This window comes from Phacochoerus africanus, chromosome 7 (genome assembly GCF_016906955.1).
Source record: "Phacochoerus africanus isolate WHEZ1 chromosome 7, ROS_Pafr_v1, whole genome shotgun sequence".
Lineage (NCBI taxonomy): Eukaryota > Metazoa > Chordata > Mammalia > Artiodactyla > Suidae > Phacochoerus > Phacochoerus africanus.
In genome coordinates, this window is record NC_062550.1 from 72,444,543 (window position 1) to 72,457,885 (window position 13,343).

At 52.1% G+C, this 13,343-nt stretch overlaps 2 protein-coding genes across 2 annotated transcripts in view; one reads left to right on the forward strand and one right to left on the reverse strand.

Moving 5' to 3' along the window:
- The window catches only part of WNT5B (Wnt family member 5B), a 103,856-nt gene that overhangs the window by 38,423 nt on the left and 52,090 nt on the right, over window positions 1–13,343 (forward strand). The window lies entirely within an intron of this gene.
- FBXL14 (F-box and leucine rich repeat protein 14) lies at window positions 8,563–11,975 on the reverse strand. Its single transcript, XM_047787896.1, has one exon. The coding sequence runs from the start codon at window positions 11,590–11,592 to the stop codon at window positions 10,390–10,392; it is 1,203 nt and encodes a 400-aa protein (XP_047643852.1). The 5' UTR covers window positions 11,593–11,975; the 3' UTR covers window positions 8,563–10,389.

A 13,343-nucleotide genomic window follows, 5' to 3' on the forward strand; every position in this document is an offset into this window, starting at 1 on the left:
TGTAGGGAGGTTTTTTGCTTCTGTACAACTTTGGATGCTGACAGGAACGATAATCGGCTCAGGCCTGGGCCCTGAGTTCCAAAACGTCTCCTCTCTTTTCTCCCATTTTCTAACCAAAAATGACCTCTGTGCCAGTGGCCGATTGTCGTTTGGATGGCACAGCGTGGTAGGCGCAGCCATGGGGCACGTCCACCTCCCAGCCTGTCCGCTGTTATTCCATGTGGGCACCAACTGCCCTTGAGACCCTCACTCTCATTCCCCCCAGGCCAGGTGACTGGGGACAGGAAGGCAGGAGCCCCCAGTCCATCCTTCATTGTGGCGTTTTGTGGAATCGGGCTCCATTGGCTCAGAAGTTCTTTCTCTGTCTCTTAATTTCTGCTACCTTTTCCTAGTGTATGTTTTCTACAGGAGGAACATAGGTGTATGAGCAACCTTACTGCTTATCAGGACTCTTAATCATTTTCTTTCTTTCTTGTGTCTTTTTCTAGGGCCACACTCACAGCATATGGAGGTTCCCAGGCTAGGGGTCGAATGGGAGCTATAGCTGCCGGCCTATGCCAGAGCCACAGCAACGCGGGATCCGAGGCTCGTCTGAGACCTACACCACAGCTCACAGCAACTCCAGATACTTAACCCACTGAGCAAGGGCAGGGATCGAACCCGCAACCTCATGGTTCCTAGTCAGATTTGTTAACCACTGCACCACGACGGGAACTCCATCTTAATCATTTTCATGTTTGGAGTTCTCTGGCGGGCCAGCAGGTTAAGGATCTTGCATTGTCACTGCAGTGGCTCAGGTCACTGCTGTGGCTCAGGTTTGATCCCAGGCCCAGGAACTTCTTTCTGCATGCTGCAAGCTTGGCCAAAAAGAAAAGAAATCATTTTCACTTTCATGAACCCCTTTAGAAGATACTCATTTTGATAATTAAAAACTAAAAATAGCTACAAAAATTTTTTAATATTTTTGTTCCTTTTTTTACATTTTGATTTTTATGGCCGCACCTGTAGCATATGGAAATTCCCAGGTTGGGGGTCGAATCAGAGAATATTTTTCTTCATGTATGATCGTAAACTTTTTCCCAAGTTGTTCTCCCAAACTCCCCCAGTACAGCAATTTAACAGGACTCATATGAGACTGTCTTCAAAGAAAAATTAGAGGTTGGTGTTTGATTCCCGCCAGCTGCATCAGGAAACAGTCACAAGGGTGCATCTGTTACCTGATCCCAAACCAAATGATACTTACAAATTCAATATCATCTTTTTGGCGACGTGAGATTCCCCTCTCACCAGCTCATGCCCAGGGAAGTTCTTGGTGGGGAGGAAGCCCCAAGGCACCTGCTAGGGAGCATCCAGCTCGCAGGCAATGCTGCCACCTGCTGACAGAACTTGGGACTCGCAGGCTTCTTGCATGAAGACATCCGGCTTCCCCTCTTCCACTTGGAAAGCAATTATGTAGTTTTGCATGAATCACACTTTACTTTTCTGCTTACAGTGGATCCTAAAATCATCTTAGTGAATGTGGGGAAAAGAAAAGCACAAGGTGGGACCCCCAGCTCTGACACTGCTGGGACAACAGCCAGGGTTGCATCCCAGTGGGGAGGGTGAATGGGTGGGAGAGGGTTTGGGGGATGGGAAGGAGGAACAACCCGGGAGGAGGCAGGAGTGACTTTTCACCCCTGCCTTTCAGTGAAGTGTTGGACCTGCCTCCCAACTTTCAGGGACCACATTTCGCTTCTGATGACGCAAACAGGGCCACTGAGGCGGTCCTGATGCTAAACCCTGTGCTGTGCTTACTGTGAAGCATTGCAGCTCCTCTTGTGATTCTGTTGAAAATTAGACCCAATGTGTGGGGGAAAGAGAGGCCAGCTGCCTTCCTTTGGATCACTCTGTTTTGTTACCATTTACTTCCAAGCGCAATGGTCAGGCATCTGGCTCAAGTGCAGGGAACATTAGAAAGTCGGTCTGGGGAGTTCCAGTCATGGCTCAGTGGTTAACGAATCCGACTAGGAACCATGAGGTTGTGGGTTCGATCCCTGACCTTGCTCAGTGGGTTAAGGAGCTGACGTTGCTCTGAACTGTGGTGTAGGTTGCAGATGTGGCTTGGATCCTGCATTGTGTGGCTGTGGTATATAGGCCAGCAGCTACAGCTCCGATTCGACCCCTAGCCTGGGAACCTCCATATGCTGCGGGAGTGGCCCAAGAAATGGCAAAAAGACAACAAAAAAAGAAAAAAAAAGTCAGTCCAGGCTCAGAAAATCCAAAGACCACTGCTCCTAGGACAGCAAGCTGTGAGCTTGACAAAGTTCAGACCACAGAACCTGGCCATGCTGTTTTCACAGGTTCTTGAAAGACTGTCTAAATTTTGTGCATTTGAAACAAACTAGATGAGCTAGAAGTTGTCACTTTTGTATTTTCATGTAGTTTGTTCAAGGCAAACTTCCCCCCTCCCTCCCCTCCTTTCTTCCTCCCTCCTTCCCTTCCTTCCTTTTTTCCTTTTTTGGTGGTAGTTCATAGCAGTGGGGTTTGAGCCATGAAGCTTTAAAACTCTGAAGGTTTAAAGCCGTGAAGGGGAGTTCCCGTCATAGCTCAGCAGAAACGAATTTCACTAGCATCCATGAGGACGCAGGTTCGATCCCTGGCCTCGCTCAGTGGTTAAGGATCCGGCGTTGCCGTGAGCTGTGGTGTAGGCCGGCGGCTGTAGCTCCAATTCGACCCCTAGCCTGGGAACCTCCATGTGCCACAGGTGCGGCCCTAAAAAGACAACATAAATAAATAGCACCATGGGAGTTCCCGTCGTGGCGCAGTGGTTAACGAATCCGACTAGGAACCATGAGGTTGTGGGTTCGATCCCTGGCCTTGCTCAGTGGGTTAAGGATCTGGCATTGCCGTGAGCTGTGCTGTAGGTTGCAGATGCGGCTCGGATCCCACGTTGCTGTGGCTCTGGCGTAGGCTGGCAGCTACAGCTCCAATTAGACCCCTAGCCTGGGAAACTCCATATGCCGTGAGAGCGGCCCAAGAAATGGCAAAAAGACAAATAAATAAATAAATAGCACCATGAAGGTTTAAACCTCTGAAGTAAAAATGGAAGGCTTGCATCAGGCTGTCTTCCACCTAAGAACACTTTGAGGGGTTTCACTGTTGCAGTTCCTCCCTTATTTTACTTATCTGCAATCTTTCCTGAAGGTTCTAAGGAATATCAAGACTAATTTGGGGGGTTCCTCCCTCTTTAGAGACCACTTCTCCAAAAGCAATATGGAAACAGATAGCTACATAAACATGCCAGTTTAGGAGTTCCCGTTGTGGCTCAGTGGAGACGAATCTGACTAGCATCCACGAGGGCACAGGTTTGATCCCTGGCCTCGCTCAGTGGGTTAAGGATCTGGGGTTTCCATGAGCTGTGGTGTAGATCGCAGATTAGGCTCAGATCTGGCGTTGTTGTGGCATAGGCTGGCAGCTACAGCTGATTTGACCCCTAGCCTGAGAACTTCCATATACTGCAGGTGCACTAAAAAAGCAAAAAAAAAAGGAAGCCAGTTTAGGGTAAAAATTTCCTAAGGAGAAACATTACAGACATTGTAGTAAGTCTTTTCATTGTCTTTTTAGATAGTTTTGAAAACAATGTATTCCAGGACGCACTATTTATAAAAAATTAATCCCTTCGTGGTGCAGCAGAAACGAATCCAACTAGGAACCATGAGGTTGCGGGTTCGGTCCCTGCCCTTGCTCAGTGGGTTAACAATCCGGCATTGCCGTGAGCTGTGGTGTAGGTCACAGATGCGGCTCGGATCCCACGTTGCTGTGACTGTGGTGTAGGCTGGCAGCTACAGCTCCGATTAGACCCCTAGCCTGGGAACCTCCATATGCCGCAGGTGTGACCCTAAAAGGACCAAAAAAAAAAAAAAATTAATCCAGTGTCGACGCTTCTCAGAGGCAGTTCTAGTAACTCAGGTCCTACTCTTCTTGGTGGTGGGGGAGGGGGGTGTTCCTGGGGCACTGAGAGCAGGCCTGGGCCTCTGGAGGGCGGGTTCCTTGCTCTGAGGAGCCTGGTGTGAACAACCAGACCCTGTGACTCTTTCTGGACAGGAGGGATTTGTAAGCAAAACCTCCATAAAGTCAAGACATTTTATCCTTGAGTGAAGAGAAAACCTCTCATGTTCCAGCAACTTAGCTGTCTTTCAGCAAAGGCAGCCAGCAGGTGTTTGTGTCACTGTCTGTGACAGAGCAGTGCCGGGAGCTGGCTCAGGTGCTCGAGGATGACAGGGGACAGACTGGATGCACATGTGGGCCACCCGGTACCCTTAGCCCATTTGCCAGCTCCTCGCACTAGCTTTTGGGCTCCTTGAATAACCCTGCACACAGCACCTTCCCCACTGGCTGATCTAGGATAATGCCGTGTTTAGCAAATAGTGAAATAACAGCATTCAGGTTTTTACTCCTGATGACAATGATGCACTTAGTTCACCTCTCCTGGGAAGCCAGGGGTCAGGTGTTGCTTGGCAGCAGCTCAGGAAAGGACCCCAGCTCCCTCCAGCCTAGGGATCTGCCTCTGCGGTGACAGGTCCAGTCTGGGACCTGGGCAAAGGCTTTCACCCTCATCAAGCCTTTTCCCCGTTTATGAGATCAAATGTCCGGAATCCACCATATTTGGAAAAACACAAATTCTGAGACAGGGAAGCCAAACGGTTAGGACTCAGCGCATCTGCTCTGCGGCCCCGTCCATATGCCACCCGCTCACCTGGCCCATCATCCTCCCTCCTGTGTGACCTGGGCACAAAGGACTTAGGGCATTTGTCCTTTACACAAAGGAGAAGACAGAGGCTATCATAAAAACTTAAGTCTTCTTTTAAGAAAACATGTGCGCTTTTCTGGGTTAAAAGACAGGAGGTGGAGGAATTCCAGCTGGACTTTGTTTTACGGGACCCAGGGCCATGCTGGAATGCTCTCAGCCGACTTGCTCTTGCCCCTAAACTGGAGGAGCACTTGGCTTCGTCCGCAGCGCCCAGTGCTCCGGGTGGTACAGGCCAGGTCAGAGGAACCCCTGGAAAGGAGGCCAGGATGAACCGGTCACTTGTGGGCATTTACTTACTTACTTACTTGTTTGGCTGTGCCCAGGGCATGTGGAAGTTCCCAGGCCAGGGATCAAACCTTCAGCGCTGCAGTGACCTGAGCCTCTGCAGTTACGTGGGATCCTTATCTCACTGTGACTTGTGGGCATTTAAATGGACCCGTCTTCTCTCCACTTCCTAAGTGTATGCTCTTATCCCTGCTGTACACTTACCTTGGATATGGTCTAAATTGTTGATAGTTGGCACTGATCCAAATACGACCTCCTGTTTGACCACACCCACTTTCCAAAAAATGTAACCTCTTCCCTACTCTTTGAACCAGTACCTTGACCAGATGAGACAGAGGTGTGGTGGGCACTGGCTGAGGGTTAGATGTAGCATTCTAATTTCTAATCCTGTGCTTTACCCAGAACCCACATGATTTCACCACAAAGCCTCACCCCTGACCCTCAGGGGTCACAGTAGCACACAACTTAGGTCTTCCCCTCTATTAAAGGGACAGAATTAACTTTTAAAAGGGAGTGATGCCAGAGTTCCTGCTGTGGCACAAGAGGTTAAGAATCCAACGCAGCAGCTCGAGTCACTGCAGAGGCGATGGTTCAATCCTTGGCCCAGCACAGGGGGTTAAGGACCCTGTATTGCTGCAGCTGAGGTCACAGCCACAAGTGTGTCCATTTAAAAAAATGGGGGGTAGTGACATCTGATGCAGGGGGAGAAGGGCAACAGAGGGGCTGACCCTGGTTGACTCACTCTAGCCTCTTTGCCACCACAGAGCTCTGGGAACAGAGCAAAGGGGAAGAGGCCTTGTCAGAAGCTGCATGAGGTCTTGGTTTTGTTTTACAGATTTGATCTCTTAATCAAGAGGATCTTATTCTTTGGAAACAGTAGTCCCTGGGCGCCATTACCCTTTCTCCTTTGAAAACCTGAGTTCAGATTCTCTAAGTCAGAAGGGAAAGGTTTGACATATATCACAAGACCAAGATGTATGTAGTTATCACTGCAGGAAAGCTCCTGGATTTGGGCAATAAGCTATATTCAATTTACATAGCATGTGTCTCCATTTAGGAGAAGGCTCTTACCTTTAAAAAGAAACTGCCATAAAAGGGACATTTGCTTTTTCAGATTCCTAACTATTTAGGATGCACTGTAAGTCAGGCAAGTGTCCTCGTCACCACTGCCAACTTTGAAATACATCAAGTGGGTCTCTCTGCCTTAGGGCAGGAATCGGGCAGGAAGGGGTCCACAGTGGGGAGAATTGTGCAGCAAGGCCCAGCACTCTTTGCTAGAGGCCAGTCATGGCCCTTAGCGGGGTGCAGAAACTGAACGCCACAGCTCACTCATGCCTCAACTTGTCAGTCAGCCCACAGGGCTCTTGCCTCCAGAGACTTAAACAGGTACATGGAGCCGTGTGTAACTGCCACCCAGACAGTTCCTACCGAGGTTTATTGCTTCTAGATGATAAAGTTTACACTAAGTTCCTATTTTGCTTTTTTAGTTCTGAAGTTGCTGCAAATACCTGAAAGTCAGGTTTTTTGTTATTCTAAAAATTGCCTTGGGAGTTGCCGTCATGGCTCAGTGGTGAACGAATCTGACTAGGAACCATGAGGTTGCGGGTTCAATCCCTGGCCTTGCTCAGTGGGTTAAAGATCCGGCGTTGCCGTGAGCTGTGGTGTAGGTTGCAGACACAGCTCGGATCCTGAGTTGCTGTGGCTGTGGTGTAGGCCGGCGGCAACAGCTCCAATTCAACCCCTAGCCTGGGAACCTCCATGTGCCGTGGAAGCGGCCCAAGAAATGGCAAAAAGAAAATAAATAAATAAATAAAATAAAAATTGCCCTGAAGTGCCTTTTAACTTGTGTCCCACCCATAAGTTATGGTCCACTCAGGTTCTCAGTGCTTGTTTTCTAAAAGTGTTTCCATCCGCTCCTGTAGGTATGGGGAGGCTGGATCCATTTTTACTGCTGTTGACATGGTGCCCTGTGGCCTGAGCTTGGCCGTCCTGGGTTCAGAGAGCCCCCACTCACTTCTTTGAGGGCACCTTCCTGGACACCCATCTTCTTGTGGTGCAGAAGGGAGCTGGGCTGGGGTACGGAGTCCGCTGGTGAGTGGCTGGCTGATTGAGGGGAGGAGTCTTCATATCTGGAGAAGAGGGTACCTTCTCAGCCGGCTGCTGAGAACTGGAGGGAGAAATTTACAAGTACCAGGCAAAGCACAGGCAGAGGCTCTCAACCAAATTCCTTTCTTTCTGTGCAAAAAAGGTTGAGGGATCAGCAGTAGGGCTTGACCAATGAAAGTAGGAGGTTGATTCATCTTTCCCAGATATATTCTCAGGTGTACCCAGTTCGGGATGAGGACAAGAGGTCCATGATCTTAACTTCCAAATGTTAATTTACCAGCCTTTCATCAAGCGTGTATTTAACCTTTAAAGTAAAAACCAAAACAGCAAAGCGGAGAAGCCTCTGGTTACAGTTGGTAGAACTACTTTTCATAGTAAATGAAAGATGTGAGCACAAAGCCTAAGACTTAGGTGCCCAGATTTTTACTGGTCTGCACAGCCAGGCGGTCTCTTGGAAGAAGGGAAACAGTCTAAGAACTCAGCTTGTGGAAGCTTCCAGTGCTATAGAGGCAAATGCTAAATGAGAAAGCTGACCCTAATTCAGAGTCCTTTCCTGCTAGGGTTCACACATTTCCCCCCCAGGCAATAAGCACTGTAACCTAAGAGGAAGGAAAGAGATCCACACCTTCCCCAAAGAAAGGGAAGATGGATCTCGTGTCAGGCTCCATTAGACCCACTTGCGCCAGCTCTCCAAGGAGGAACAATGCCGCTTTTGTGATAGGCCCCAGCAGCGAGTTTGGAAACTTTACAAAACAATCTTACCCAAGAGAAACCTGGTTCCAGCTCTCTTCCTGGAAAGAGGTGTTGATCCAAGAAAGTTTAATGCTGCTCTTATCAGCTCTTCCTGGGATCAGTGTTAAAAAAAAAAAAAAAAAAATCTGAAGTAAGGCCCGCAAGTGTGCAACCAGGAATATGAAAAACCCCCACTCTTCTGCTTCCACAGCCCAACCACAAGGTGTCAGATGATTTAGTTACTGCGGAAGGGAGCTCTTTGCTGAAATTCTTGGTATTTATTTATCTGCCCCTATTTCACCTAAGACCCCTCAATGGCATGGATGGAGGGGCAGCCTCAGGGTTGGAAGCACTTAAAATGCAAATGCCTAAGAAGTGCAGGCCAGGGCCCCCCCCCACCACCAAGTGCTCAGATGCAGGGCTGGTGGAGAATGCTAAAGAGGGGGGCTGCACCCCCTCCCCTCACATTGGGAGACCCTGTCTGCATGGCTGAGGGCCCTCCCCGCTCCCAGCCGCCCCACACCCACTCAGGGGAAGGAAACTTCTTCCCACTTTCACAGCTCCTGGCCCCATTCTTGAGCTTCCCCCCCAGAGCTCATGTCCATGTGGAAAAAAACTGGCCACCCTGGTGAAATTGTGACTCTTACAAATCTGGTTTAAGAAAAAGTTTCATTTTGTTCAGTTTCTTAAATTTCCACGTTGTTGACATTCTAATCACATTTCTAAAAACAAAACATTTAGATGTCAGTAGTAAACCTTACACAGAATAAATTTTTCACCACGAGCTTACCCACACCACGTAGGATGCACGGAACTTACACCTTATACTTTGACTTTAGAGACAGGAACAGCACCTCCTGTTTTGGCGTGGACCCAAACACACATTGCCTTAAAAAGAATTCACAGATACAAGGCTTTTTTTTTTTTTTTTTTTTTCAAAAACATACTTCATATTTCCTCTTTTATTATATAAATATCAGTTTAACCTTTACTGTAAGAATATAAACGTTTTAAGAGGATCTTTGTTATTATTTATACAAATTCACAAACAGTACAATTAATTGATAAAGGTCTCTGGGTTTAACTCCATGGTCTCGCATGTTGCTGTGGAGGATTCTAAAAAAATAAACAAACAAATGAAAAAAACCAACAAAAATATACATCCTACTCAAAAGTGATTTTTTTTTAAAGCCACAAGTTCCAACCCCCCCAAAATAAAGACAGTCCAGACAGTCACCTACTCCTCCACTGAGAAACAGAATTTTTAAAAACCCACAAACTCGCATTGTATTAACAGAACAGAGATAAGACATGAATTTCAGTCTCCTCCCCTTCACATTACAGCCCCAGGGGCTCTATAAGCCAACTCAGCTCCTCTGCTCCCAACAGGAAGCCTCACTGTGTGACCTTTTCGTGGGGAAACTTGGAAGAGGGAGAGGGCAGGGCAGACTTTGCATATATAATCATCATTTTCAAGACACAATCTGCATCTCAAACAGACCAAAAAAAAAAAAAATAGTTCAACTCTTGTCTCCCACACAATTGTGCTATAAATTAAGTGAAGATTTAGGAACACCGGTGGGCCCTGAAATCCCTATAGACAAAGAGAAGAAGAAAACTGGAGCCGGAATGTGGAAGTGGGGTACACTGGGTGGACGGGGTTTGGGAAAAAGCCAAAACAAAAAGCGTACAAACCCAGTGGGCATCTTTCCAGTCCAGGCACAAAAATGATTCAGTCTCAAAATATCTCTCTTGTAGAATTCCAGGACTTCGGAGAAAAAAGTAAACCAAAACGAGGTAGCCAGACATATATATATATTTATATATATATATAATTTATATATATATAATATATAGAATATATTCAGCAGAAAAAAAAGGGGGACCATGCTGTCAAATTTCTTTAAAAAATAAAAAAAGAAAGACAATACAGATGAAATGAGCGTGAGTAGCAGAGCACTGTCAGAGCAGGAGTGATGAGGAAAGACTGGGATTAGTTACAAAGTGGAAAAAGGGTGAAAAGGCCGTTGTAGTTGGGTTTGCTTTTATACATTTCAAAATAAAAACCAGATCACAGTATTCAAATGAAAGCTTAAGTGAAGGCAGACATTTTCCTCAACTCCCCAGGGTTGAAAGGACTGGTCACTCCCCACCCCCACCCCATTCCCAAATGCAGCGCGGCGGGAGCACAGTAGCTCAATCCATCCTCCAAACCCCTGCAGGGAGCAGTGGGTGGGAAGCGGCGAGTCCATCTCTGCATCCGCAGGGAAAAAAGGGGGGAGGGGGAAGGGGCAGCAGAGGGACCCCGGGTGCAAAGGGGTAAGGGTGGGGGGATGAGCCTGAGGCTTTGTGTCATCGCCCCCGCTGCATCCACCGCAATCATCTGTGTCTACGTGTGCGTGTCGCGTGACCGTGGGGGCCGTGGTGGTGACAGGAAGATGAACGGGGCGGGACAAGGGGAGCTGGCGCTGCCGCCCTCACCTGACCTTCTCACTATCCGTCATCTGCCAGAGTCCCAGGTTGAGCACCTTGAGGCAGGGCAGCTGCGTGATGCGCTCCAGGCCGCGCTTGGTTATGCGGGTGCAGCCGTACAGGTCTATGCCCGTGAGCTGGCTCAGGTGCTCCGCGATCAGCTCCAGGCCCTTGTCCGTGATGCGCACGCACTGTCCGATGTTGAGCGTGCGCAGCCCGTGCATCTGCCGCACCATGCGGTTGATGCCATCGTCACTGATGTGGCAGGAGCAAAGAGACAGGGACTTGAGGCCGTCCAGCCCCTGCGCTATGTAAGCCAGACTCTGGTCCCCCACCTTGTCACAAAAGGACACGTCTAGCCCCGAGAGGCGCAGGCTGCCCATGGCCAGATGCATGATGCCCGTGTCACTGATGTTGTCGCAGGAGCGCAGGTTAAGGCTGCGCAGGCTGCCCATGTGCGACAGGTGCAGGAGGCCCGCGTCTGAGATGCCCCCGCAGAAGCTGAGGTTGAGGAGCCGCAGGCCCGTCAGCCCCCGGGAGATGTGCTTCAGAGATAGGTCCGTGAGCTTCTGGCAGTCCTGAAGCGTGAGCTGCTCCAGGCCTAGGCAGCCTTCGGCCGCGCTGCGCGTCATGCCGGCCAGGTGCCCGATGCCCACGTCTGAGAGGTGGCGGCAGCTGCGGAGATTAAGGCTCTTGAGGCGCTGCAGGCCCCAGGCGATGAGCAGGAGGCCGGTGTTGGTGATGTTGCTGCAGCCACCCAGCTCCAGCACCTCCAGGCCCTTGAGGTACTGGGCTATGCGGCCCAGGCTGCTGTCGGTGATCTGCTTGCAGAGGCTCAGGTTGAGAGCACGCAGCGAGCCGATCTCCTGCACGAACGCGTGGCCCAGCCCGTTGTCGGTGAGGTTGTAGCAGCCGCTGAGGTTGAGGCTCTCGATGTTGGCCATGCCCTGGATCACGTAGCTGAGGCTGCGGCGCAGGCTCAGGATCTGCACCCGGCGGATGCCCCGGGCCTGCAGGCTGGGGAACAGCGACGGGTTGGCCCGGCGCAGGTGCAGCTTGGCCTCCACCCCCCGCCACACCGACTTGTGGTAGGCGGCGTCCCGCCAGGCCGTGCACACCTGCGCCGCGCGCCCCTTGTCGCGCACGTCCAGGTAGCCGAAGATCATGGCCAGCAGCTCGGGGAACAGGCACGAGATGTGCGTCTCCATCTTCCTCCCCGCAGCGCCGGGGAGGAGGCGCGGGCCCCGCTCCAGCCCGAGCGACGAGGCGGCTGGCCGGCCGCGCCGCGGGCCCAACGGACGCGCCTCCCGCCTTCCGGCTCGGCGCCGCTCCTCCTCCCGTCCGCGCGTCCTTCCTGCCGCCCTGCCCGCCCTCCCCGCCCGGCGCGCTAGGCGCTCACATCCCGGGCGGGCGCCCCCGCGGCCCGGCCCTCGCTGGGCTCAGCCCCGCCGCGCCCGGCCCGCGCCGCCCCGCGCGCCCCGCCGCCGCCGCCGCGCCCCCGGCCGCATCCTCCGGCGCCGCGCCGGCCGGGCTGCGCGCTCGGGCTGGGCGCCGGGAGGCTGCGGCCGCCTTTGTCCTCGCCCGCTTTTCAAAGCTGCCAGCGGGCCGCCCGCACTCGGCCGCCCCGGCGGGGGGACCTCGGGCCGGCGCGCGCTTGGCCCCCGCGTCCGCGCACGGGGCAGCGCCGGCCGGCACGGAGCGCGCGCGCGGAGCCGACCCGGGGCGAGCGGCGGCCGCGCCGGGGGCGTCCGGGCCGGACCCGCTGCTCTCCGCGCCTCCGCGCCCCCGCCCCCCGCGCTCCCCCGCGCGCGCGCGATGGTACGAGCCTGCGCGCCGGAACTGCCGGCGTTGCCCTGGAAACCGAGCGCCGGCCCGCCGCGGGTTAACCCTGTGCGCGCCGTCGGGGCGCCAACCGGGTCGGGCCGCGTCGCCGCCGCCGCCTCCCGTAGCCGCCGGCCTCGCCCGGCCCACGTCTGGGTTGCGCGCCGCCGCCGGGCCCGAGGCCTCTCCGTTCGCCTCGACCCCGACAGCCAGCTCCCTTTATCCTCCCGCAGACCCTCCTCCCAGACCACTGCTCGGCGACCGCCCCGCTCTCCTCCTTCCCTCCAGTCCCTAAGACCCCGCAGCGCGTCAGTACAGCCGCCCCATCGGTCCTCTCTGGTGGGCGGCTTCCCACGGTGCCTTTCTCCCCAGACTTGTGCCCTAAACTGGAAAGAAACTCAGCTCTATCCGCCCGTCCCTTAGCCGAACGCAGGCCCTCCCAGTGCTCGATCTGGATTTACCCATTACCACTTCCTTCTAGCATGTTCCGGGTGTTTCCAGACATCACTGCCAGTGCGCTGCCCTGGGCTCGTTCGGCTTCAGAACTTCCTCCGCCTCCGCACTTGGCTGTGAGCCGTTGGCTGCCCCACGTCTGGAGCCAGCAGCCTCACTTAAGCGCTTTCTTGTCAGCCTCTTAGACCACGCATGGCCCGGCTGTACTGATGGTTCATATAGTTTTGTGTGCCGACACAGATTTACTTTTAGATAAAGTAGAATGACGATTGGACTTGGCTTAAGGTGCTTCAGCAAATATCTGTTGGTTTATAAACTGTGTTCCGTGGAACTACGGAATGCTCCATTCTAGAATGTGGCTCCTGGATGTTAAATGCCCTTTCAGAGGATAGGAGTTCAGAATTTCATTTTAACTGCCCCCCAAACCAAGACTTTTTGAATTAGAAAATGACCCTCTGTGTGGTTTTTTAAATTTGTTTGTTTGTCTTTTGACCATTTCTCGGCATATGGGGGTTCCCAGGCCAGGGGTCCAATCCACAGCAACGCAGGATCCGAGCCGCCTCTGCGACCTACACCACAGCTCGCGGCAAGGCCAGATCTTTAACGCACTGATCAAGGCCAGGGATCAAACCCGCAACTTCATGGTTCCTAGTCGGATTCGTTAACCGCTGAGCCAGACGGGAAC

Bases quoted from the DNA above. Each gene is read 5' to 3' on its own strand.
- FBXL14 (XM_047787896.1), bottom strand. From the start codon at position 11,592: ATGGAGACGCACATCTCGTGCCTGTTCCCCGAGCTGCTGGCCATGATC.